The sequence below is a fragment of the Meriones unguiculatus genome, chromosome 16 (genome assembly GCF_030254825.1).
Source record: "Meriones unguiculatus strain TT.TT164.6M chromosome 16, Bangor_MerUng_6.1, whole genome shotgun sequence".
In the NCBI taxonomy this organism is placed as follows: Eukaryota; Metazoa; Chordata; class Mammalia; order Rodentia; family Muridae; genus Meriones; species Meriones unguiculatus.
The window spans coordinates 2,196,519-2,221,845 of record NC_083363.1 but is presented as its reverse complement, the minus strand read 5'-3'; the positions used below and the strand labels follow the sequence as shown (position 1 = coordinate 2,221,845).

The 25,327-nt window shown below is 60.8% G+C and overlaps 2 protein-coding genes across 3 annotated transcripts; both read left to right on the top strand.

Annotated features, from left to right (window-relative positions):
• Positions 1-530: 530 nt before the first annotated feature.
• Positions 531-22,287, top strand: Notch4 (notch receptor 4). The gene is made up of 30 exons (XM_021663050.2): positions 531-731; positions 1,455-1,536; positions 1,627-1,922; positions 2,387-2,734; positions 2,812-2,934; positions 3,041-3,277; positions 3,364-3,519; positions 4,092-4,286; positions 5,851-5,964; positions 6,453-6,566; positions 6,635-6,757; positions 8,258-8,417; positions 9,404-9,549; positions 9,778-9,930; positions 10,505-10,622; positions 10,839-10,926; positions 11,458-11,608; positions 12,242-12,426; positions 15,090-15,342; positions 15,547-15,659; positions 16,462-16,985; positions 17,421-17,807; positions 17,913-18,088; positions 18,453-18,672; positions 18,790-18,862; positions 18,964-19,102; positions 19,772-20,067; positions 20,382-20,529; positions 20,958-21,055; positions 21,215-22,287. The coding sequence occupies exons 1-30, from the start codon at positions 653-655 to the stop codon at positions 21,824-21,826; spliced, it is 5,907 nt and encodes a 1,968-aa protein (XP_021518725.1). The 5' UTR covers positions 531-652; the 3' UTR covers positions 21,827-22,287.
• A 976-nt stretch (positions 22,288-23,263) lies between these two features.
• Positions 23,264-25,187, top strand: Gpsm3 (G protein signaling modulator 3). Of its 2 annotated transcripts, XM_060369079.1 has the most exons (5): positions 23,264-23,277; positions 23,563-23,692; positions 23,891-23,993; positions 24,168-24,367; positions 24,606-25,187. In XM_060369079.1, the coding sequence occupies exons 2-5, from the start codon at positions 23,651-23,653 to the stop codon at positions 24,741-24,743; spliced, it is 483 nt and encodes a 160-aa protein (XP_060225062.1). In that variant the 5' UTR covers positions 23,264-23,277; positions 23,563-23,650; the 3' UTR covers positions 24,744-25,187. The 2 variants fall into 2 exon arrangements, with proteins under 2 accessions (XP_060225062.1, XP_021518728.1); XM_021663053.2 differs by lacking the exon at positions 23,264-23,277 and having other exon boundaries at positions 23,320-23,692.
• Positions 25,188-25,327: the final 140 nt, after the last annotated feature.

Sequence of the window (25,327 nt, the reverse complement as noted above, 5' to 3'; positions counted from 1 at the left end):
TAGCCTCAGCACCCAGGAGGCAGATGTGGAAGGACCCCCACAAGCTCCAGGACTACAAGCACGGTGAGATCCCCCCTCAAGACACTGTTTCTAAAGTAACTCCCCCAGAAAGAACCAAGGAAAGGCCTCGAGATGCCCTGGCTGCCCTCTGCCAAAGTGACTGGCTTGAATTCATGACAAGTGGCTAGTCCTTTGAGAAGTGGGCTGTCCCAGAAGCTGAGTGGCCTCTCCTAGTCCCTACACCTCTGTCCACACCCTGCCCTTCCCGGGACACCACGCCACTCCCAGTTCTGCAAGAAGGAAACCATGCTGACAGTTAACAAGACAGGGACTCCTCCATGTGCCCTGCACCGCTGCCCTGCGCCTCAGGAGCAAACCAGCTCCCACCTGTTCTTCACCTTCCGGAAAGCCACACTGTCCTCCTCTCGGGGACGGAGGCCCCTCCCTCACCCTCAGCGTTGCTCACACACACCAACCTCTCACAACCCCCCCCCATCAGTAGGGTGTCCAGGACATTGTGTGACTCAGGAAACAGCTCAGACTGAGTCGCGCAGCAGGCCCAGGAGGAAGAAGGGGCGGTGGAGGCAGGGGAGGTGGCCGTGCCTGGCCACAGGGCTCTGAGGGTCCTTGCCTCAGGGACAAGTGCTCTGGAATGCGGACCCAGTCGCTGCTGCTGGCCCTGCTGCCCCTGCTGCTCCTGCTGCCCAGCTTCTCAGTCGCCCTGACCAGAGGTGAGGCGTGTCCAGAGGAGAAGGCGTGGGGGCAGTCTCTCCTGGGGAGATGCTTGGTGAGGTCAGGGAAGAGGGCTAAGCCCCAGGCTCTGCAGGGACACTGGAGGGAGGAGATTCTGTCCCCTCACATGGGGACCACCTGCTGGCAGCGCTGACTGCCGCAGCGGCTGCTGAGACCCAGGCTTTGAGCCTGGTGCCAGGGGTAGTGCCTGCTGTGGGAGGGGGAGGAGGGTGCCCCCCCCGAGAGCCAGCCGCCCCGGAGTAGGAGGCAGAGGGGTCTCGGTGTGGGACAGGCAGGAGAAGAAGCTGCCTGCTTGCTGCAGACAGGGATGAGCATCGAGAGATGGAGGCAGGGAAGGGCACACTGGGTCTCCATCCGTCCAGATGCTGCCACCCCCAGTGGCTCATGGCCGGCCTTTCCTGAAGGAAATCCCTTAGGTGACTCGGCCATTCATCTCCCAGGAGCGCCTCGGCTCCCTCCTAAACGCTGTTGTCCTGCTTCCGGGGGATGGAGCTGGGCTGAACTTGGGAGAATAAACAGGAAGGGGGCGGGAGTACTAACCGAACCCTGAATGGAAGGGTTGGGGCAGGGGGACCATGTGGAGCCAGACGCTGGGAGTGAAGGGGACGGGGGTACACAGCACCCACCTGAGCCGCATGGGGGCTGCCTGGAGGAGGAAAGGCAAGGGCCAGCTCCATCTCCTCCTCCCGTCTCTCCCCCAGAGCGTCTGTGCGGAGCCTCCCCAGGGCCCTGTGCCAACGGAGGCACCTGCCTGAGGCTACCTCGGGGACAAGAGATCTGCCAGTGCGTGAGCTTCCTGGAAGCGGGGCTGAGGAGAAAGAGGAGGGGAGAAGAAAGAGGGGCCCCTGGCCTGAAATGTCCCTGTGCCCCCAGGTGTGCCCCGGGATTTCTGGGTGAGACTTGCCAGTTTCCTGACCCCTGCCGGGATAGCCAGCTCTGCGAGAATGGCGGCAGCTGCCACGCCCTGCTCCCCACACCCGCAAGGGCCCCTAGCGCCACTTCTCCGCCGGCCCCCCACTTCTCCTGCACCTGCGGCTCCGGCTTCACCGGCGATCGGTGCCAAACCCACCTGGAGGAGCTCTGTCCACCCGCTCTCTGTTCCAACCGGGGCCGCTGCCACGTCCAGCCCTCAGGCCGCCCACGGTGTTCCTGCGAGCCGGGGTGGACAGGTAAGCAGCAGAGGGCTCCTCACGAGGAGTGTGCCCGTCTCGCTTTGCGCCGCTGGGACGAAGGGCCTGACCAAAGCTCCCGGAGAAAGGCGAGCTCGCGGTCTGGGCGCATCGTGGCGTGGGAACACGGCTGCGGCGGCATCGGGGCGTGCGTGTCATTTCTGAGGCTGTGATAAACACAGCCGTGACAAAAGGCAGCACCGGGGAGGAAAGGGTTTATCGGCTTACATTTCCAGGTGACAGAATGTCCAGGCAGGAACCCAAAGTGGCCAATCACGCAACAGCCGAGAGCAGAGAGAATAAAAACATCTCACCTGGCTGTCTCTGGGCTTCCACGGGTCAGGACCCTGACCTAGGGAATGGTGCCGCCCATGGCGTGCACACAGAACGCTGAGCAAGCTTAGACGCATAAGCTAGACCCGTGCAGGACCGAAAACGGCCCTTCCCCCCGTGCCCTGCTGCAGGTGAGCAATGCCAGCTCCGCGACTTCTGCTCTGCCAACCCCTGTGCCAACGGAGGTGTGTGCCTGGCCACATACCCCCAGATCCAGTGCCGCTGCCCGCCGGGCTTTGAGGGCCACACCTGCGAACATGACGTCAATGAGTGCTTCCTGGAGCCAGGGCCCTGCCCAAAGGGCACCTCCTGCCATAACACCCTGGGCTCCTTCCAGTGTCTCTGCCCCCTGGGGCAGGAGGCTTCGCAGTGCAAGCTCAGGAAGGGGCCCTGTCCTCCTGGAAGATGTCTCAACGGAGGCACCTGCCAGCTGGTGCCAGGGGCAGACACCGCCTCTCACCTCTGCCTCTGTCCCCCAGGTAGAGCCTCCCCGGGGGCCCTCCTGCAGCCCTCTCCCCCTGAGCGGGCTCCGTGGCTGATGCCGTGGTCCTGTCAGGTTTCACAGGCCTAGACTGTGACGTGAATCCGGATGACTGCATCGGGCACCAGTGTCGGAACGGGGCCACCTGCCTGGATGGCCCGGGCACCTACACCTGCCTCTGCCTGGATGCCTGGAAGGGTGAGCCACCCAAAGCAAGCTCACGGCAGCAGCGGTGCCTGCCCCGGCCTCCCTCCCCACGAGGCTCCCAACGCCAGCCCGCGCCCCCTCTCTGTGCCCGCCGCAGGCTGGGACTGCTCTGTAGATGTGGACGAATGCGAAGCCCAGGGCCCCCCTCGCTGCAGAAACGGTGGCACCTGCCAGAACTTGGCTGGCGGCTTTCACTGCGTGTGCGCGAGCGGCTGGGGGGGCTCGGGCTGTGAGGACAACTTGGATGACTGTGCCGCCGCCACCTGCGCCCCGGGATCCACCTGCATTGACCGTGTGGGCTCCTTCTCCTGCCTCTGCCCGCCTGGACGCACAGGTGCACACGGGGGGGGGGAGGCTCCTGAAGGGCAAACACATGGAGCCCGGGCAGCCTGCGGGAGCCCTGCCCTCCGTCCCCCACAGGCCTCCTGTGCCACCTGGAAGACATGTGTTTGAGCCAGCCGTGCCATGGCAATGCCCAGTGCAGCACCAACCCTCTCACGGGCTCTCCCCTCTGCTTATGCCAGCCCGGCTACTCAGGACCCACCTGCCACCAGGACCTGGATGAGTGTCAGATGGGTGAGCGTCCCGGGCAGAGCCCCTCTGAGGCCAGCCAGGCCAGCCCTGTCTCAGAAGAACAACAGGTGGGGCTGGGGAGACGGCTCCATGGTTAAAGCACGTGCCGACAAGAGTGAGGACCCGAGTTCAGATCCCCAGAACCCACATAAGTGGCAAGTGCCAGGGGGGCAAGAGGGCACACCTGTGAAGGCAAAGACAGGGTCCCCAGAACAAGCTGACTGCACAGGTCAGCCACACCCACAAATGCTGGATCTGATACCGAGGCCATGCTTGTGGGGGAGGGGGCAGGCGGGACCGCGGAGGAGGATTCCCAGCGTCAACCTCGAGCCTTCCTGTTCACACACAGTTGTGCTCGCCCACACGTGTAAACACGTAGACACGCGAATGCGTGCCACACGCACATGCACACACAGCGGGAACTGTATATAAACAGCAGGAGCACAGAACAGCTGATTTTCCTGCGCGAGTCTGGGTTCGGCTCGGCCCTCTGCCCGGCGCGGAGCCCCGCACCTTCCCCACCCCCTTCCTCTCCGCCCCGGCCCCTGTGGCCTCCAGCTCTTCTCTCCTCCCAGCCCAGCAAGGCCCCAGCCTCTGCGAGCACGGCGGCTCCTGCCTCAACACCCCTGGCTCCTTCCACTGCCTCTGCCCGCCCGGCTACACAGGCTCCCGCTGTGAGGCGGATCACAACGAGTGCCTGTCCCAGCCCTGCCACCCGGGCAGCACCTGCCTGGACCTGCTGGCCACCTTCCACTGCCTCTGCCCGCCAGGTACGGCGGGGCGGGGCCGTGGGCGGGGCCTGGCGGTGTGGGCGGGGCCTGGGCGGGAGCGTCAGAGGACTATGAACCCAGGGGGACCGGCCTGGAGTGACTGGCCTCAGTTTCTCCAGCAAGCTTCATTCTCCCGCTCTGTGCCAGCTAGAACCGGGGTGCCCACGACCGCTAGAAGGGCGGGCTGCCATGTAGTGAGACTGTGCGTGCTTCAGGGGCAGGGTGTCCCACCCATTTCCTACCGTGTGCATCCGGGCGCACTGCGCACAGTGGCCCGGCAGAGAGGACCCTTGCCGCTCCGCTTGTGGCAGCCCGGAACGTCCCCTTAATCGCTCACTCTCCACCTAGAGATGGAGTGTAAAGCCTTGAACTTCCACACGGGTGGTGTGCTGGAGTTGGTGCGATGGGGAGGAGCTCGGCTGTCCACACACACCCAAGAGAGGAGAACCGTATCCCCAGTTTGTATCCCCTCTTCGTAGTTTAAGGCACGAAGAGGTGGGGTGCCCTGTCCACACTGCCAGTGGGGAGCAGGGCCAGGCTTCAGCCCGGTTCAGCAGCTCCGCCGACTCCCTGCTGGCAGCCGACCCGCACCCAGGCATCCCGGCTAGGCCACACGGAGAGCAGGGAAACTGTTCGGTCATCCCAGGGGAAAGTTGCAGGCAGCAAGGTGCCAAGACAGGCTCCCCAGAAGAGAAGGGGGGGTCAGGAGGCTGACCATGAGACCGTGCAGACTAAGTAAACTTAAAAGGGGAACTGGGGGTAACTCTGCTGCACCATCACCATCACCACCACCACCACCACCATCACCATCACCACCACCATCACCACCAACACCACCATCACCATCACCACCACCACCACCACCATCACCACCTCCACCACCACCATCATCACCATCACCATCACCATCACCACCACCATCATCACCACCACCATCACCATCACCACCATCATCACCACCATCACCACCATCATCACCACCACCATCACCACCATCACCACCATCATCACCATCACCACCATCATCACCATCATCACCACCACCATCACCACCATCACCACCATCATCACCATCACCACCATCACCACCATCATCACCACCACCATCACCATCACCATCACCATCACCACCACCATCATCACCACCACCACCACCACCATCATCACCATCATCACTACCACCATCACTATCAATCACCACCACCATCATCACCATCATCACCACCACACCACCCCCACCCGTGCCAGGATCCCTGTTCCCTGGTACAGAGGCCTAGAGAGTACACGAAGGCTGAATCACCCTCCAGGCAGGGACCGCCTCTCACCTGTGCTTCAAGGCTCTGCAGGCCGCCGGGCCCGACCCTCTAGGCCGCAAAGGGCACCTCCTCTGAGCAGGTCGCCTGCCGCCTGAGCCTTCAGGCCTGAGGGAGGCAGGCGCGCCCCCAGGGCAGCTGTGTCGGGGCCCCTCCGTACAGCACGGGGGACAGAGCTGCTTCCGGGTATCCCAGGCGGGAAGCCCGCTGGGCGTGGCCGAGCCCCCTCCTCACCCCGGCTGTGTCCCCAGGCCTGGAGGGAAGGCTCTGTGCAGTGGAGACCAACGAGTGCGCCTCCAACCCTTGCCTCAACCAAGGTGGCTGTCAGGACCAGCTCGGCGCCTTCCTGTGCCTCTGCCTCCCCGGTGGGTGAACACTCGGGTCCAGCCAATCTCCGTCCCCCTCCTTTCCAGCTCCCCAAACCTTCCCCCCTCACTTCTGTCCTGGCAAGTCCCGCCCCTTCGCTCCGCGTACTCCCCTGCATGTCCCCCGGGCTGGCTTTGGCGGGCCACCACGGGCGCAGAGAGCACGGGACGGGTTCTCCCTGCGCCGGTGGAGGGAACGGGAGGCAGGGCCGGCTCCCGCTAGGCACGCCTGCGAGCCACACACACACACACACACACACACACACACACACACGCACACCGCCCCCACCCCCCGGCTCCCCCATCACTCCGTCTCACGCGGGAAGTGAGGGCCGGGGCGAGACCGCTCGCTTGCCCACAGCCGCGCGGGCGGCCCGCAGGGGCTGAGCTGCACTCTCCGCGCCTGCCCTCGGCTGCCCCGTGCCCGAGCGCCGGGGTCTCCTCGAAGACCCGCCTCTGGGCCGGCCTCACCCACCCTCCCCCGCCAGGATTCACCGGCGCCCGCTGTGAGCACCACCTGGACGGGTGCAGCAGCGCCCCCTGCGCCAACGGGGGGCGCTGCCGAGACCAGCCCGGAGCCTTCCGCTGCGAGTGTCTCCCAGGTAAACTGAGGCTCCGCCCCCCCCCCCAGGGCACCGTCTGGGCCTCCCCCGACCTCTCCTACCCACAGGCTTTGGAGGGCCACGCTGTGAGACGGAGGTGGATGAGTGTCTGAGCGCCCCGTGCCCCGCGGGAGCCAGCTGCCTCGACCTCCCCGGAGCTTTCGTCTGCCGCTGCCGCCCTGGCTTCACGGGTCAGTGGGCAGGAGAGAGAACCTGGGGCGGGGAAGAGGCCGCCGGGGGGTGTGTGATGGCTGATGGGGGGATGTGGCAACCCGGTGAGGGTGGACGCGTCAGCGAGAGCTACGAGTGAGGCTCAAATGTGCGTGAGTGCCCGGGTTCGACGCCCAGCACCACAAGAAGCGGGATAAGTTAAGTGAAGACGTGAGTGATAAATGCGAGCAGTTGTGAACCTGAAACTCAGAATCCAGGCGAGCGTGGCTGGAGAGGACTCGCTCTACAGAGCCATCCCCTGGCCTCCATGACTGCCAGCCTGTGTGCAAGCTCACACCCCCCACATACTAAACAAATACAGGAATAAAGGAGAAATGTTGATTAACTAGTTAAGTGTCACAGCGCTGGACTCGACCTGACACAGCTGCGGTCACTCAGTGGCTGCACCTCCAATGCGGGGTGAGCGCACTTCCTGTTGGCCAAGGCTGAGTGACTGGGACAGCAGAGGGTCCTATAGGCCAGGCCCTTCAACTTTAAAATCCACTCGCGACCCCTTTGCACCCAAGAAAGCGCCAAGCCTATGGTTCCTATTTTGAACAGCTCTCCGGGTGAACACGAAACTTTGCCACTTGCTAAGTTAGACAAATAGACGCTGCGTGCTGGCAACTCGGGTCTGACGGAAGACGAGACAGTCTGGGGTGAAAAGCTGGCCCCCCCCTGAGGACTGGCGATGGGAGAATACCGTCTCGGTCTTCCACCACTAAACCGACGTAAACCGCAGGACGTGGCGCAGCAGAAACGAGTGTCTTATAACACTCGAGCGGTTTATAACACTCCGCAACCTCAGAGCTGAGCCGGTGTTTGGGGCAGCTCTGCTGCTGGCGTTGTGGGGTGGTGCGCATCCCGTGTGTGCAGCACCAAGGCTGCGTGTACACCTGCGCGCCAGCGGAGGGCGCCAGATCTCATTATAGACGGCTGTGAGCCACCGTGTGGGTGCTGGGTGTTGAACTCAAGACCTCTGCAAGAGCAGCCAGTGCTGCTAACCTCTGAGCCGTCTCTCCAGCCCCTTAAATTAGTTTGTGGTCATTGCATGTTGGAAAATTTTACTGTTGCCAAAATGTTTGCAACGCCTACATTCAGTTCCGAGCCCCATGTGTTTCCGTGGGGCACACAGCACCACCCAACCCTGACTGCCAATCAGAAGGCTTCTTGGAGGAGGTGAGGCAGAGCTGAGCTTGAGAGCAAGGCAGGTGAAAACAGGCAGCCAGGCAGCGTGCTGAAGGGAAGAGAGCGGCACACAGAGGCCAGAGGGACGCAGCTCTGCCCAGGGAGCTTCGGGAAGACCCAGAGCCCAGGGGGGAACAGGGCAGAGAAGGACAGTATCCCCAAGTCATCAGAAACTGAAGAAAGGACAGTGCCTGGGCGGTGAGAGAGCCACCCCCGGGGTGGCCTTTGACCCTTCGGGACATAAAGGGACTTTCTTTCCTCTCAGACTCTTCTCCCCGCAACCCCGTACACAGGCCAGCTTTGTGAGGTCCCCTTGTGCGCCCCCAACCTGTGCCAACCTGAGCAGCAGTGCCAAGATCGGGAAGACGGACACCACTGCCTCTGCCCTGACGGAAGTCCTGGCTGTGTCCCTGCCAAGGACAACTGCACCTGCCACCACGGCCATTGCCAGAGGTAGCCCCTTCCGGCCTTCCATCGTGCCCTCCTTCTTCCCCAGGCGCCTCAGCTAGGACAGACAGCGCGGGGCGGGGTGCAGGTGGATATGACTGATGGGGGAACAGGAAGGAGGTGGCAAGCCTCCTGAGCATCGTGAAGGCGGCAGAAGATGACAAGAGGGTCAGAGCAGAGAGGAGTGTAAAAACCAGGCTCTGTCGTTACGTAAGCATCTACTGGGTGGCTTTGTGTGGACGGTTCCCAGCACAGAGCAAGCCACCTGTGTTATCACTTGCCTGCCAGCCACGTAAAGGCAGATGGATCCACAGCCGAGGCCGTACTCAGCTATATAGTGAGTTCTGAGGCTAGCCTGGGCTATAGGAGACCCTGGCGAGAAAGGGATAGAGGTGGGGGAGAGAGACAGAGAGAGAAAGAGAGGTCAGTTAGTTTGGAAGCCAGCCTGGGCTATCTAAGACCCCTTTTTCCGGTTTTGATGTTTAGTTTTTCAAGACACGGTTTCTCTGTGTAGCCCTGGCTGTCCTGGAACTAGCTCTATAGACCAGGCTGGCCTCGAACTCAGAGATCCGCCTGTGTCTGCCTCCCGAGGGCTGGGATTACAGGTCTGCGCCACCACTGCCCCGCTGAGAATCCCCACCCCACCCCCAAGTTTAAGAAAAAGGAGTGCGGCTTAGAGCACTAGCTCTGTGGTCAAGGCTGCGCTTGCAGGGGACGGGGGTTTGATTCCCAGAACCTCCATGGTGGCCCACAACCATCCGTACCTCCTGCCCAGAGGATCCGACGGCCTTTTCTAGCCTCCGCGGGCACACCGTGGTGCCCAGATGTGCATGCAGACAAAACACCCACATCCATGAAAACAATAAGGGAAACGATTCTTTCGAGTGGGAAGCGGAGGAGGCTGACACGAGCCTCTGGGCCAAGGAGGACCGGTCTTGAGGGCCTTGAGCAGGGGGGAAGAGACGGACCCTCTCCTTTGTGTTTGTGATCAGCTCCTCCTGCGTGTGTGACGCGGGCTGGACCGGGCTGGAATGCGGGACGGAGCTCTCGGGCTGCGTCTCCGCACCCTGCGCCCACGGGGGCACCTGCCACCCACAGCCCTCTGGCTACAACTGCACCTGCCCTGCAGGCTACGAGGGTGAGTCTCTCCCTACCCCGGGCACGCTCCAGCCTACAGCCCCACAAAGCCAGGCGGTGGCTGAGAGCTTCGAGAGAACTGTGGGCTTGGGGGGAGGCACAGGTGGCTGGGGTCTGGGGGAGGGCCCGGGATTAGAGGAGAGGGGTTGGGGGGAACGGAAGGCGGAAAGCGAGAAGGCAGAGAGAGCGAGGAGAACCCCACGTCTTCAGAGCCCGGCCGGTCCCTCAGGGCCGACCTGCGCTGAGGAGGTGACAGCCTGCCACTCAGAGCCCTGCCTCAATGGCGGCTCCTGCAGCACCGGCCCGGAGGGCTACTCCTGCACCTGCCCGCCGAGTCACACAGGCTCCCGCTGCCAGACCGTCCTGGACCACTGCGAGTCTGGTGAGTCCCGGGCCTGAACCGCAAGCGGGCCGCAGGCTGGGCTGGGTGTGTGTGGCATTGCCTTGAAATGTGAACTGGAGGCTGGGGAGAGAGTTCCGGTGCAGACGGCATGCCTAGCATCCTCAGAGCCTTAGAGCCAATGCCCAGCACCACCAGGCACGGCGGCGCCCACCTGTAAGCCCAGCCCTCAGGATGGAAGCAGACGGTGGGGGGTTCAAGGTCATTCTTGGCTTACATGTCCAGTTCAAAGGGACCCTGTCAAACACAGATTAGGGGTTCGGAGGGTCCAGGCCGCCAAAGACTGGAGTTGGACCCCCAGGACCCCGGGTAGAGGAGAGCTGACCCCTCAAGTTGCCCGCTCACTTCCACATGCCCACTGTGACATGCCCGTAACCGTGCAAATGTCAGGGCACCTTCATGTAAATAAACTCGTAGGTGTGAAAGCAAATGTTAACCTGTAACTGGACAATGGAAAGGTGCGTGCTGGTGAGAGGTGTGCACCCTCCTGACCCCCTGTGAATGGGGTGGCAGGCCAGAACACGAACACGGAACCCACCCACGCTCCTCTCTCCAGCTTCGTGCCTCAACGGGGGCACCTGTGTGAACAAGCCAGGCACGTTTTCCTGCCTCTGTGCTGCTGGCTTCCAAGGGCCGCGCTGTGAGGAGGAGACTAAGCCCAGCTGTGCCGACAGGTGAGCACGGCTGAGGCACCCAGGAGGAGCAAAGGAACCCTCCACCTCCTCTCCGCCTCTCCTTGGGCTCTGTGCTAGCAAGGCTCCACACCCTTTGGCCGCCCCTCCCCCGCAGCGCTGGCCTTCCATCTCCCCACAACCGTACTCCTGTAACCCCACATCACACACGCCCCATCTCCCAGACCTTCCTCCTACCGCCGCCTCTGTCCTGTCCAGCCCCTGCAGGAACAAGGCAACCTGCCAAGACACGCCTCAGGGTGCCCGCTGCCTCTGCAACCCTGGCTACACAGGCAGCAGCTGCCAGGTGAGGTGCAATCAGACAGAGGTGTCAAGGGGAGGGGCTGGCGAGCTGTAGGGATTGGGGTCTTGGGGACTAATGGGTGGGCAATAGGGAAACTGAGGCAGATGGCCATGGGAAGGGACATATGGGTGTCCAGGAGTTAGTATCTCACTTGGGTGTGAGGTGAAGAAGGAAGGAAAGCTAAGATCCACATAGTGGTGCACACCTGAACTCCCAACACTTGGAAAGCGGAGGCAGAAGGATCAGGAGTTCAAGGCTAGCCTCAGCTACATAGCAGGTTTAGGGCCATCCTGGGGTAGATGAGATCCTATCCCTCCCCACACAGACACACACAGAGAAACCCTGGAGCTGGTTGAGCAGAGTGAACTTCCAATCTTAGAGTCTGCTCTGAAAGGAGAAGACAGAAGTCAGCTCGGGCCATTTTCCAGCAAGTCATCTTGGAAGCCATTCTGGGGGAGCTCCAGTTGGCAGAGGCTCATCGCTGCGTCCCGGAAGCTGAGGCCTCCCCCTTTCTCCTTCTCTCCCAACCCTCAGACTCTGCTGGACCTGTGTGCCCAGAAGCCGTGTCCGCACACCGCCCGGTGCCTCCAGAGTGGGCCCTCCTTTCAGTGCCTGTGTCTGCAGGGATGGACAGGGCCTCTCTGTGGCCTCCCACTGTCCTGCCAGAAGGCCGCCATGAGCCAAGGTACCGGACCCGGGACCAAAGGAGGAAGGGACGGGCAGAGTCCTCTGGCCCACACAGCTTGTGTCACAGCCAAAGCAACCGGGAGAAACTTCCACAGTGGAACACAGCTCTGCTCTGCTACTGCATTCAGTACCAACGGCCAAGACACGCACAACAGATATTATATGGAGGAGGTTTACTGGGTGGAGATGGAGAAAGAGAGAAGGGGAGAGAGACATGGTAGGGGGAGGGGAGAGGGCACCCCGACAGAGAAAGGGGAGAAGGCAGCAGAGAGCGAGAGCGAGAGAGAGAGAGAGAGAGAGAGAGAGAGAGAGAGAGAGAGAGTAGCGGGTTGGTCCTTTCATAGCTTCTGCGCAACTGAACTGCACCTGCCATGTGCGTCTACCTGGCTGGTGATACATGATGACATCATAGGTTACTAGGCTGCCTACATACTAACAACAAGACTCCAGTTTAACACAACCTCTAGGGCCGTGTCTCACTGGAGGCATTCAGTTCCACCTGGAGCGAGCCGTTACCCAAGGGCACCAACATCTCCCGGGCCCAGCCTCCAATGCTGTACTGTGCCCAGGCCCTTGAGGGTCCTTCCCCTCTCCCCATCGATGCGCCCCTCCCCGTCTGCCTTTCTTCCAGGCATAGAGGTCTCTGGCCTGTGCAAGAATGGAGGCCTCTGCATTGAAAGTGGCTCCTCCCACATCTGCCGCTGCCCTCCTGGATTTCGAGGCAGGTTTTGCCAGGATAGCGTGAACCCCTGTGAGTCCAAGCCTTGCCAGCACGGGGCCACCTGCGTGGTCCAGCCCAACAGCTATCTCTGCCAGGTAAGAGCTCCAGAGGAGCAGAGGTAGGAGAACACAGCAGGGCAGGCTGGTGAGAACCTCGTTTATCCAACCCGCTCCTTCCTTTAACCCAGGCACCCAACCACCCACAGGGTCAGGCTCCCCCACACCTCCTAAGTATTTCTCAATTCTGTCTTTCCCCTTCCTCCTTTTTTTCCCCTACCTTGATACCTACATCAGATTCTTTGCCTCCATATTTGTCCTTCTGCTAGTTCAGTCTTTACCCCACTGCCAAGGGACTGGCCCCGTCCCTCCCTGCCTAACCCCCTCCAGGGATGCCAGCTTCCTCCAGAGCCCCTGTCATCCCTGTCCTGCTCCCCGCTGCAGTGTCCCCAAGCTGCTCCTCCACCTTTGAGCCTCATCCCCTACGGCTGCTCTGCCTCCTCCTCGGCAGGGCGTCCTGTCCTCTTTTTCTCTGAGCCGAGGCCGGTCCAGGTCACTCTCCAGGAGTGGAAACGCTGGGATTAAAGCAGAACCAGTCTAGGTCCTGTGCTCAGAAACACAACTTTTTTATGTAATGTGTTTATTTTTGTTTTACCTGCATTGGGGTCTGGCCGGCATGTCTGTCCGTGTGAGGCTGTCAGATCTTGGAGTTACAGTTGTGAGCTGCCTTGTGGGTGCTGGGAACGGAACCCGGGTCCTCTGGAAGAGCAGCCAGTGCTCTTAACTGCTCAGTCATCTCTCCAGCCCCAGAAACACAACTTTTGTTTTCACTTTGGTGTGTGAGTGTTCTGCCTGTATGTATGTGTGTGCCCTGTCCCCGTGGAGGTGAGAGGTAGATTCAGATCCCCTGAAACTGGAGCTACTAATAGTTGTGAAGTAACATGGAGGTGCTGGGAATTGACCCCCCCACCCCGGCCTCCGCAAGAGCAAAATGTGCTCTCAACCACTGAGGCACGTCTCCTAGGAACACAACTTTCTATCTGCTCGCCTAGCCCTGGCCTAACTCTGTAGTCAGTCACCATCTCCAACTTTTTATTGTAAATTGCATGTGTGACTGTCCATGGGTGGGTATGTGCCTGTGAGCGCTGGTCCTACCGAAGCCAGGGGCACCAGACCTCTGTGGGATGGAGTTACAGGCCGTTGGGAACTAACCTGCATGGTGCTGGGAACTGAACTCAGGCCCTCTGCAAGGGCAGCGTGCTTTTGTGTCTCTTTGCTTTTGTTTGTTTTTCTAGACAGGGTTTCTCTGTGCATCCCCAGCTGTCCCGGAACTCACTCTGTAGACCAGGCTGTCCTAGAACACACAGATGGCCTGCCTCTGCCTCCTAAGTGCTGGGTTAAAGATGTGCCACCATGCCCAGCTTGTTTTTGTGTTCTTAACCACTGAGCCATCTCTGCAGCCCCCTACCCACCCTTTTCTTCTTTCTTCCTTTCTTCTGAGGCAAGGTCTCATGTAGCCCAGGCTGGCCGTGAGCTCACCCTGTTGCTTTGGGTGATCTTGAACTCTCCTGCCTCCACGTAGTCAGTGCTGGGATCATAGGCACACACACACACCCGCGCCCACTTTATACAGTTCTGGGGCTCCAGCCCGGGACCATGTACATGCTGGGCAAACACTGTCCACACTGAGATGTGCATCCCAGCCTCACCACAGCCAACCCTCAGGGACATTTTCAGACACGGAGAAGCAGGGCGGGCCTAGGGGTAGCCCTGTCTCAGAAACGAAGAGGATAGTGTCCTCAATAGTGAAACTCTGCGTTATTCAACTCTGAGTCCTCGTGACACTCCCTCCTCCAAAGCCCGCCCCCACGCCTTCCAGCCGCTCTGCGGCCACTCCCCAGACTCTGACTCCCAAAGCTCCCCTTCGGGCACGCTGTCTGGCAGACGCCTAGCGCCTGTGACTCTGCCCCCAGCATGGCTGTGAGCGGAGCTGGTCTTGCTTTGATTCTTGTGTCCGACAAGGCTGTGTGACTTGCAAAAGTCAGTTCACCTTTCTGCAGACTGTTTCCTCATCTGTGGAGAGGGTTAGGCGAGACAATGTTCCCTGGTCTAAGGTTATGCGCACAAATTACACAATCAGTGCCACCCATCACTCTCCTCTGGCTGACTGAGCGGCACAGAAACTGGAATGAACTTCAATCTTCCCTTTATCTGTACTACTTAAAATACTGCCTGGCCGGCTGGGGACTTGGCTCACAGCCTCAAGACTTGAGTTCAGATCCCCAGAACCCAGGCTCAAACTCGGGCTCAGCAGCATAAGCCCATAATCCCGAGGACTTTGAGGCAGAGACAGGCAGACAGCCTGGCCTAAACTGGAAAGTTCCAGCCAGCAACAATCCGTCTCAAACAAAAGGCCAGAAGAGCCTGAAAGCTAACAGTAAAAATTAGCGCCAGTGAAAATGTCTTCTGACCTACACACACACACACACACACACACACACACACACACACGGACACACGGACACACGACACAAGTGGGTAATCATAGGATCAGTGTGGAATGTATGAGGAAGGCTGGAGGGTAAGTTGGTAGGGGAGAGAGGCGTCCCCCGAATGAGGCAGTGCTCAGTGGTAAGCTCTCTCACTGAACAGCAGCATGTCCTGTAGCGCTGAAACGGGCTGCGATGGATGAGGGGTTCACCGTGAGGTGGGCGGTGGGGGCCGGCAGGCCACCTAGAGCTCGGCTTTCTCCCTGTCTCCAGTGTGCCCCAGGCTATGAAGGACAGAACTGCTCCCACGTACAGGACGCCTGTCAGTCCCAGCCCTGCCACAACCAGGGAACCTGCACGCCCAGGCCCGGCGGTTTCCACTGTGCCTGCCCCTCGGGCTTTGTGGGGCTGCGCTGTGAGGGTGACGTGGATGAGTGTCTGGACCGGCCCTGCCACCCCACGGGCACCGCAGCCTGCCACTCTCTAGCCAACGCCTTCCATTGCGAGTGTCTGCCTGGGCACACAGGTGAGGCCTGGGATCTCCGGGGCACATCGACGACCAGGAAAGCCCAGACGGCCCCCTCCCCAAAAGACTGGTCTTCTCACCCTCTGCCTCCACTCCTCTCTCCCGGAGAAATCTTCTTGCCCACCTACCGTGTGCTGCACCAGCTGTCAGGAGTAGGCCATGACTGAGGCCGGGTGTCACCTCCAATCTCACCCGCCCCCACAGGCCAGCGGTGTGAGGTGGAGACAGACCCCTGCCAGAGCCAGCCCTGCTCCAATGGAGGGTCCTGTGAGGTCACGACAGGACCACCGCCCGGCTTCACCTGCCAGTGCCGCCAGGTCAGTGCTGCAGCACCCATTTGTCTCTTCTCCCTGAGGAGAAGTAAGAGAGCCAGAACCCTCAGGCGGTAGGTGGGGGACACCAGAGTCAGAAATGCCAGAGAGGGCACAAGTTCAAGTTCACCCTGGCCAGTGCCTCTCTGAAGCAGCCAGGGGAAAGGCAGAACCAGAGGGCAGCCTGGTGCAATTTTCCGTTCCCTGAACTTGGGCGTCGAGGCAGGAGGACCAAGAGTTCAAGGTGAATTCTTGGGTGAATTTGAGGTCAGTTCAATCTCAAAAAACAAAACAGACCAACCCTTCCAGGGACGGCTTCACACACGCGCTTTAAACTGTGTGTGGCGGACGGGTGTGGTGAGGAGTTCGGGGGGCAGGGCACTGGCAGAAGCCTTGCGTTGTCACAACAGCTTGTACCTTCCTTCCTTATGCAAACGCTCCCGAGCCAAACCCGAGAATCACAGTCACCACAGTAAACACTTTCCTCTACTTCTGCCCCTGTGCCCTGGGAAGGAAGATAACAGCGTGTGACCTGGCTCCAGGGAGTAAAGTGACACAGTAAAGCCGCCAAGGGCACCAGGCAACCCGTCTTCTCTGACTTGTACCCTGAACCTGCCTGTGGCCTGGCCACACTTCACCTACTCCCAGTGTGTGGGGTTAGCAGGGGACATAGCTGCAGCTTACAACTGCCCCACGCTCTCTCTGCCCTGTTTACAGATGACAGCCTAGGACCCTCTGTGTTGTTCCGGTTTGCCTCAGGGAAGACTAATGCAAGGCTGCTTTTGTGTCCTCTCTTTCTCTGCTGCAGGGTTTTGAAGGCCCCACCTGCGGCCACAGAGCCCCTTCCTGCGGCACCCATTACTGCCACCATGGAGGCCTATGTCTGCCCTCCCCCAAGCCGGGCTCCCCGCCCCTCTGTGCCTGCCTCAGTGGCTTTGGGGGCCCTGACTGTCTGACACCTCCAGCTCTGCAAGGTTGTGGGCCCCCCTCGCCCTGCCTGCACAACGGCAGCTGCTCTGAGACCACCGGGTTTGGCAGGCCCGGCTTTCAGTGCTCCTGCCCTCCTGACTCCCCAGGGCCCCGGTGTCAAAGGCCAGGGGCAAACGGGTGTGAGGGCCGAGGTGGTGATGGGGCGTGTGATGCCGGCTGCAGTGGCCCAGGAGGGGACTGGGATGGAGGGGACTGCTCCCTGGGGGTCCCGGACCCCTGGAAGGGCTGTCCCCCCCATTCCCAGTGCTGGCTTCTCTTCCGGGATGGGCGGTGCCACCCACAGTGTGACTCGGAGGAGTGCCTGTTTGACGGCTTTGACTGTGAAATCCCTCCCACCTGCACGTGAGCCTGGAGCCTGGGAGTGGGGGTGGGTGGGGGTGGAGGCGGGCAGACACACAAGCCCGAGTTACGAGATGACCAGTACTGGACTCCAGGGAGTTCCCCTGCTAAGAAAGACTCTAGCTTCAGCCCAGAGGAATAGACTGACTGACACTGTGGGGCACAGCCTCTGTCTCCTGAGAGCTCTAAGGCCTCAGGCCCCAGCTTATGCCCCTGAGCCCTTCTACCATAGAACGCCTCCCCTGGCAACCAGCATCCCCAAGAGAAAGGGTCATGGACCCTCTTTCTGGGAGAGGGGCAGGAGGAAAGGGTGGCCCCAGGAGACGGGGTTCAACAGACATCAGGTGTTCGGCCACCATCCTTAGCAACAGGAGGCAGTAATTCTCTGTGAAGAAGAATCAGACTTGAGGAGTCCTGAGTCCACCTCTTTGCCCACAGCCCGGCCTATGACCAGTACTGCCAAGACCACTTCCACAATGGACACTGTGAAAAAGGATGCAATAGCCCTGAGTGTGGCTGGGATGGGGGTGACTGCAGGCCGGAAGTTGAAGACCCAGAGTGGGGGCCCTCCTTGGCCCTGCTGGTGGTGCTGAGACCCCCAGCCTTGGATCAACAGCTGCTTTCCCTGGCCAGAGTACTGTCCCTGACTCTGAGGGTCGGGCTCTGGGTGAGGAAGGACAGTGAGGGCAGGGACATGGTGTTCCCCTACCCTGGGGCCCGGGCCAAAGAGGAGCTGAGAGGATCTCGGGGTCCCTCTCCGTGGGAAAGACAAGCCCCACCTCACACCCAGCCCCTGGGCAAGGAGACAGAGTCCCTCGGTGCTGGGTAAGCAAGAGATGGAGGGCAGGGTCAAAGATCAGTCCTCGGAGAGGGGTGGGGGCCGGGAGCAGGGCCTGGACAGAGGTCCTGAGGTAAGTGTGTCGCCCACAGGTTTGTGGTGGTGATGGGAGTAGATTTGTCCGGCTGTGGCCCGGACCATTCTGCATCCCGCTGTCCCTGGGACTCCGGGCTCCTGCTGCGATTCCTTGCGGCAATGGCCGCAGTGGGAGCCCTGGAGTCCCTGCTGCCTGGACCCTTGCTGGCTGCTCACCCTCAAGCAGAGACCAGTAGGTGATCCCTACCTCTTCTTCGACCTTTGCTCATGCCATCTCTGGTAGAGATCAGCTGAAAGCCAAAATGTTCTGCCTGGGGAACTCGGCCTCCCTAACGCCTCTGGAATGACTCTCCCTCAAGCTCATCCATTCAGTGGTCTCTTCCTATTTCCCTCAGAACTTTATACTAACCTCTGGCATAGTCCTTCAGCCAAGCTTGGGTTGCAGCTTATAAAAGAACAGAAACTACCATGTCATAACATATCCTGTGGCCTCTCCTCTAAGCATTTTACCATTAACACATCTAACGATATAAGTGAGGAACCTGAGGCAGGGCACCAAGAACGGGCCCCTTTTGTGACTGTCTCTCTCCTACCAGGGCCCCCTGCCAACCCGCTTCCCTGGCCTCTTGTGTGTTCGCCAGTGGTTGGGGTGCTTCTCCTGGCCCTTGGGGCTCTTCTTGTCCTCCAGCTCATCCGGCGGCGGCGGCGAGAGCACGGGGCCCTGTGGCTGCCCCCCGGCTTCATTCGGAGGCCTGGGACCCAGCAGGCACCCCACCGGAGGAGGCCCCCCCTGGGCGAGGACAGCATGGGTCTCCAGTGAGACTTTGGAAGGCCTGGGGTTCAGGGAAGGGAAAGACCGCTTCGGACCTGGAGGGGTAGAAGGCTTCCGGAAGTTCGGAGCCCGTGTGACCTCTTCCCACTCACCCCACCCAGGGTGCTGAAGCCAGAGGCAGGAGTGGATGAGGACGGAGCGGCCATGTGCTCGGGCCCTGAGGAGGGCGAGGAGGTGGGCCAGGTGAAACCACTGGGGTGGCAACGGGACAGGGCTGAGAGCGGCCATGCAGAGACAGCTCAGCGGCCTTCACCGCTCCTTGCTCCTGCCCCAAGGCTGAAGCACCGGCCTCGGCCTCCACGTGCCAGCTCTGGCCACGGAACAGCGGCTGTGGAGAGCTCCCCCAGGTAGCCATGCTGACACCTCCTCAGGAGTGTGAGATGGAGGCTCCAGATGTGGACACCTGTGGACCTGGTACACAACCAACCTAGACCCCCTCCCCCTCAAAGCAAAGCCCACTAGTATCCCAACAGCATTTAGAACAATGGCTCTCAGAGCAAGACCCCAGACAGCAGCACCGGCTAGGGATCTGTCACGAACAAACTCTCAGCAAGCTGAGGTTCCCCGGGGTGAAAGCAGCCCTCCACATGAGCGTGACCTGAGGTCAAGCCTGAGAGCCTGTGAGAGTTAACCCCCTGCTGCTGCTGACCACAAAACTGGAGCTCAGACAGGTTGCTAAATCAAGGGCCGGACTTTAACCCTAGCACGCTGGAGGCAAAGGCAGGCAGCTCTCGGAGTTTGAGGTCAGCCTGGTCTACAGAGTGAGTTCCAGGACAGCCAGGGCTTCACAGAGAGACCCTGTGTAGACCCTAAATCAAGATGCTTGACTGGCACACGCCCTTAATCCCAGCAGGTTTTAGTCCTAGCGCGAGGGAAGCAGAGGCAGATGGATCTCTGTGAGTTTGAGACCAGGCTGGTCTAGTGAGTTCCGGGACAGTCAGAGCCACACAGTGAGACCCAGTCTCAGTCCCACCCCACCCTCACCCCGAAAAGAGGCACAGCTTGGCTAAGATGGCTGCAGTTCTCCCAGCAGCCATTTATCTTTCTGCCTTTGATTGGTCTGGTACTCATTCTCCTCCTCAGATGGGGTGACCCCCCTGATGTCAGCAGTCTTTTGTGGAGGAGTGCAGCCCACGACTGTGCAGGGACCGTGGCTGGGAAATCCTGAACCCTGGGACCCGCTGCTGGATACAGGCGCCTGCCCCCAGGCTCGCACTGTGGGCACTGGAGAGACGCCCCTGCACCTGGCTGCCAGATTTTCTCGGCCAACTGCTGCCCGCCGCCTCCTGGAGGCTGGAGCCAATCCCAACCAGCCGGACCGGGCAGGGCGCACCCCGCTTCACACTGCCGTGGCCGCTGACGCTCGGGAGGTCTGCCAGGTCAGCACACACCGGGGCCCCTAAAGGAAGTGGGAGTAAGTAAGCTTACAAGTAAAATGGAAAGGTCTTCTCTTGGACAAAGAGGAAGCTGAGATTAAAACCCGAAAGAGGAAGGCGGCAGACAGCGACTGGCGATGGGGTTGACGGGCCCACAATCCCAGCCCTGGGGAGGCGGAGGCAAGCCGATCTCTGAGTTCCAGGCTAGCCTGGGCTGCACAGGGAGACCTTGTCTCAGAAAACAGCCAACAAAAGCGTCAAGGGCCTGACGTAGCCCAGGGCAGCCCAGTGGTCACAGGCCCTTTCTGTCTCCCCAGCTCCTATTGGCCAACAGACGGACTGCGGTGGACGCGCGCACAGACGACGGGACCACAGCCTTGATGCTGGCTGCCAGGCTGGCAGTGGAGGACCTGGTTGAAGAACTGACCGCAGCCCGAGCAGATGTGGGAGCCAGAGATAAAAGGGGTGTGTATGGGGCCGTGGGCCACCGAGACTCGTTGGGCAGGGCGGGAATGAGGTGAGGTTCAGAATACAGGCGTAGCGGGGACAGACTAGAGGCTCCGAAGCTGTGGCAATCAGGAGAGCGAGTTTCCCCACTACCGTCAACTACACCTCCTGCCCCAGTCGGTGCAACAGGGATGGAAGAAGTATCTGCGGGAAAGGGAACCAGAACAATGCCCATGGTCCCGCCTGCGCGCCCATGACGTCACCGGGGCAACGCTTGCAGCCGACTGTCGGTTGCCAGGGCAACGCTTCCCGCCTCTGAGGCAGCCTAGTAGCTCTCCCTCCCCCAGCCACCCACCCCCACCCCCAAGGCCAGAGCCCGTGGGAAACTGGAACGTCCAAGCCTGGCCCACAACTGCGGGGTGACCGGCTCCCACGGGTCACCCTAGGAAAAACCGCACTGCACTGGGCCGCTGCCGTGAACAACGCCCGAGCCGCCCGCTGCCTCCTCCAGGCTGGAGCTGACAAGGATGCCCAGGACAGCAGGGTGAGCCCAGGCCGCGCCCTCCCCACAGTATAAGCCACGAGCTCGGGACGCCCGCAAGCCCAAGGGGGCGGGGCCCAGCGTCGGGCGGGAGGGCGCCGACACCGATGGGCGGGCATCCCTGACGCCCCGCCCCCGGGCCGTCCGGTCTCCGCCCCGCAGGAGCAGACGCCGCTGTTCCTGGCGGCGCGCGAAGGCGCCGTGGAGGTGGCGCAGCTGCTGCTGGAGCGCGGCGCGGCCCGCGGGCTGCGGGACCAGGCCGGGCTGGCGCCTGGAGATGTGGCCCGCCAGCGCAGTCACTGGGACCTGCTGACGCTGCTGGAAGGGGCGGGGCCGCCCGTGCAGGAGGCCCGTGCGCGCGTGCGCACCGCGTCGGGGGGCGGGGCCGCGCCGCGCTGCCGGACGCTGTCGGCGGGGGCGCGCCCGCGCGGGGGCGGGGCCCGTCTGCAGGCTCGCACTTGGTCGGTGGACTTGGGCGCGCGTGGGGGCGCCGCGTACGCGCGCTGCCGGAGCCGATCGGGAGGCTCCGGAGGCCCTCCTTTGCGGGGCCGCCGGCCTTCCGCGGGCTACCGAGGACGACGCGGGGCCGGGGCTTCCCAGGATGACTGGCCTCGCGACTGGGTGGCCCTGGAAGCCTGCGGCTCCGCCCGGAGTGCGCCGGTTCCGCCTCCCAGCCTGACCCCGTCCCCAGAACGCGGATCCCCTCAAGTTGCTTGGGGTCTTCCAGTGCACCAAGAGGCGCCCTTAAACGCGGGCGGAAGGGACCGAAACTAGGCAGCTCCATGGAGTGACTAGTCTGGTAGTCCCCGGGCGTTTAAGGCCAAAGCAAGCGCTATGACCACCTGTCTTCCGCACAGTGTGTCCAGCACTGGGAAGAGGGCTCAGGACGCCCTGATGAGACTTGCCGTGCCTCTCCTGGAAAACAGGGCGGCTACAAGAGGACAGAATGGATTTTGAGAATCCCTAAACTGGAACCAAGAACTGTGGGCAAATTGGGTGTAAAGTGTTTCTGTGTACGGCCTCCCAAAGGGAGCCTCTGTCCACTGCCCACAGGTAGCTAGCAAATATTTATTCAGCACCTACTATGTGCCGGGGCGTTGCAACGGTCCCTCCTCCTGATGACTTGCCCTCCCTCTGCTTCCCCACAAGGAAACCGGTGCAAGGCCTCGCTCTGTAGCCACCACCATCTCTGAGAACCCCAAACTCATGAATAATAAAGCTGATTTGAAGTGTTACTTTATTTGTCTGAGGGACTGGAGGGCGAGGTAGAGGGCAGTGTCTGGGAAATTTAACCCTCCAGGTTCATTCATACAGGCTTCTAATATAAATGAAGAGCAAACAGACAACCCGGTACCATCTGAAACTGAGACTCCCTAAAAGCCAAAAACTGTACAAAGTGATTTCTGCTGTGTCCGCATCCAAGGGCGTCTTGCTGTAACAGGAGATTCCTAAGGAAAGACAGGAAGATCTTGAGCTGCTGACATTTCAGCCTCGGGGCTTTACCTCAATACTGCTAAGCCGTGGTGTCCGAGAAGAGGCCTTCTGGAGGATTACCGTCCACAATTGGTGTGCCAATGCTGCACTCCAGTTAGCCCTTCCTAATGCTGAGCGAAGTGCCACTGGAGCCTGTGTTACCCTTCAAAACTGGGCACAGAGATTTCATGCACCCAAGACTTCGGAGGTGTCTCGGTCCCATTTCATGCTCCAAGCGCCGAGGCTCTAACTTCACCACAGCTACTGCAGACCCCAGATGTCTGTCCTGCTCCCTTCTTAGGACTGAGCAAAGGCTGACCAAAAGACTTAGGACTGACCAAAGACTGACCAGAGCTGACCAAAGGCCCAGCCAGGTTCTGTGTTCCACTCTCACGACCGACCGTAGGCGACTCCTCCCCTGACCCTTGTTACACCAGAGAACTTGGTGAACTCTAATCCCCTCTGCTGTAATGCTTGAGGACAGTGCTAACTATTCAGCTCAGAGTCTCTGACTACGTACTGTGTTGGGCCAGTGTTAGGACGTAAGCATGTTATCTGAGGGGTTTGCTCCTCTCTGGAGCCATGTCTTTCCCTGACCCAGAAAGTCAAGAGGGAAGGTGAGAAGGGCCAAATCTTATATATGGAGCAGTCTTATGGGAGGGAAGGAACCCAGTTTGGGGGAGGGGGATCCCGAAGAGTGAAACCACTTCCTGTGTTATAGCTAGTTCCGGTGTTGACAGAGAAGAGCTGAGGTGGGGGTGGAGGGAGCAGTGTGGCCGGCTAGGGGGTTACTGAGGCTCTGGAGATGAGAAGCAGGAGTCCGTCCCACCAGGAGCCTGCTGCATTCCTGCAGCTGGAACTTTTCCCAGTCTCTGTCCTCCCCTGGGGCAAGAGAGGTCAAACAAGCTGTTTGGGTGGGAAAAGAGAATGGAGGAAGTTGACAGAGATGGGCGGGGCCCGTGGGGGGACTGACCAGGAACCTAGCTTCCTGCTCAGTACCCAGGCATCCAGCCCCCAGCTCACCCCCACCCTTCCAGCCCCCATTCCCCCCAGGAACCCAAGGTTCCGGTCCACCTCCCAAGTTCCAGCCACCCCTCCCCCATCGGTCTCTCCCCAAGTCCAGGGATGGAGGCAGAAAGACCCCAGGAAGAAGAGGATGGTGAGCAGGTGAGTTGGGTGCGGGGTGGGGAGGCCAACCCAAGGAGAAGGGCCATGTGAGGACCTAGATCAGAGACCTAGTGAGGGATGGACTCAGGAGAGTTGGAACGCTTGGGCACACTAAGGAACAGAGGCAGGGAAACGGGTCACTGGGCTGGCCCCCACCCACCCACCCCTGTGACTGGAATGGACATGTCTTGGCATCAGGGTCCTCCTCAAGATGATCAGGGCTGGCCCCCTGTGAACTCCACCACTCGGCCTTGGCGATCTGCTCCTCCCTCCCCTCCTCCTCCAGGAACCCGCCACACAGGTACCCTACCGACCCTGGGAGATCTCGACCCATTACCCAGGCTGCCCCAGCGAAGGTCCACCAACAATCACACCTGCTGACCTGCTGGTCCCTAACCAAGTCTGTGGGCTCACCTGTCCCACCCCTTGCCACCACCGCCTCTGGGTCTGAGCCCTCCTCCCTCCTCTCCCACAGCCCTGGGCCCCCGTTCGGGCTCCCTGCTCTCCCTGCAGACCGAGCTCCTTCTGGACCTGGTGGCTGAGGCCCAGTCCCGACGCCTAGAGGAACAGAGGGCGACCTTCCACGCCCCCAAAGTGCCCCCAAGCCCAGTGCCAACCCCACCCCGGCTTCTTGAGGACAAAGAACAGCTCTACAGCACCATCCTTAGTCACCAGGTAAGGCACATCCCATCCCACCGAACCCTTCACCCCACCCCCCACATTTGTCATGAAGGCAAGATCCAGGTCTCCTGGCTGGCCTTCTGTTTGAGCCCTAACTTCTTCCTCCCCTGGTCAGCCTCTGGTTCCCCCATCCCCATCATAGATTTGCCATCTGACCCACACCAACCCTGGCCCCTCTTACTCAAACCCACCGCACGACTACCAGTGCCCTCCTCTCCCTGCACATCTCTAGTGCCAGCGGATGGAAGCCCAGCGGTCTGAGCCTCCCCTTCCTCCCGGGGGACGGGAGCTCCTGGAGCTGCTGCTGAGGGTTCAGGGTGGAGGTCGAATGGAGGAGCAAAGATCCCGGCCCCCTAAACACACCTGCTGAGACCTGAGCTCCCTGCCACCCGGCCCTTCTCTGAGGGGCGCTGACCACTCCCGCAAGTCTGCAGCCCTGTTTGGGAGGGGAACCAGAGACTGGAGACCCGGCTGGCATAGCAGTCTTTACCACCCACTTTCCCTGGAGCTGGACTTGGGGCGAGTACTCTAAGCTAGAGGATAAGCAGAGTAGCGGGGACACAGCTCCCCAAGGCAGTTAAGAGTCTGCCCTGAGCTGTCAAGCTACTGAACAGGGCGTGAGGGCGAAGGCCTGTCCCTTCGTGCCTAGTAAAAAAGAAAGAAAAGATTAAGACAATTGTCCAGCACTAGCACCCCCGGCCCCAAGGCAGAGGGTCCCAGAAACTGTGACGCGACCCTTAGCCCCGCCCACCCATCCTGCTGCTGAGTCTGTCTGATGTTTTGGTTCTATGAATAAATATAATTCCCGTCTGGACTGAAGACTGGTATCTGAGGGGTGGAGAGGGGTACAAGGGGGGTAGGTGAGCCCCGGGGCAGCCGCTCTCCGCGCTCTGGCCAGAGGCCAGCTCCCCTCCCTGGCTGGTTAATTACTGGCTCATTAAGCAGCGGCGGGAG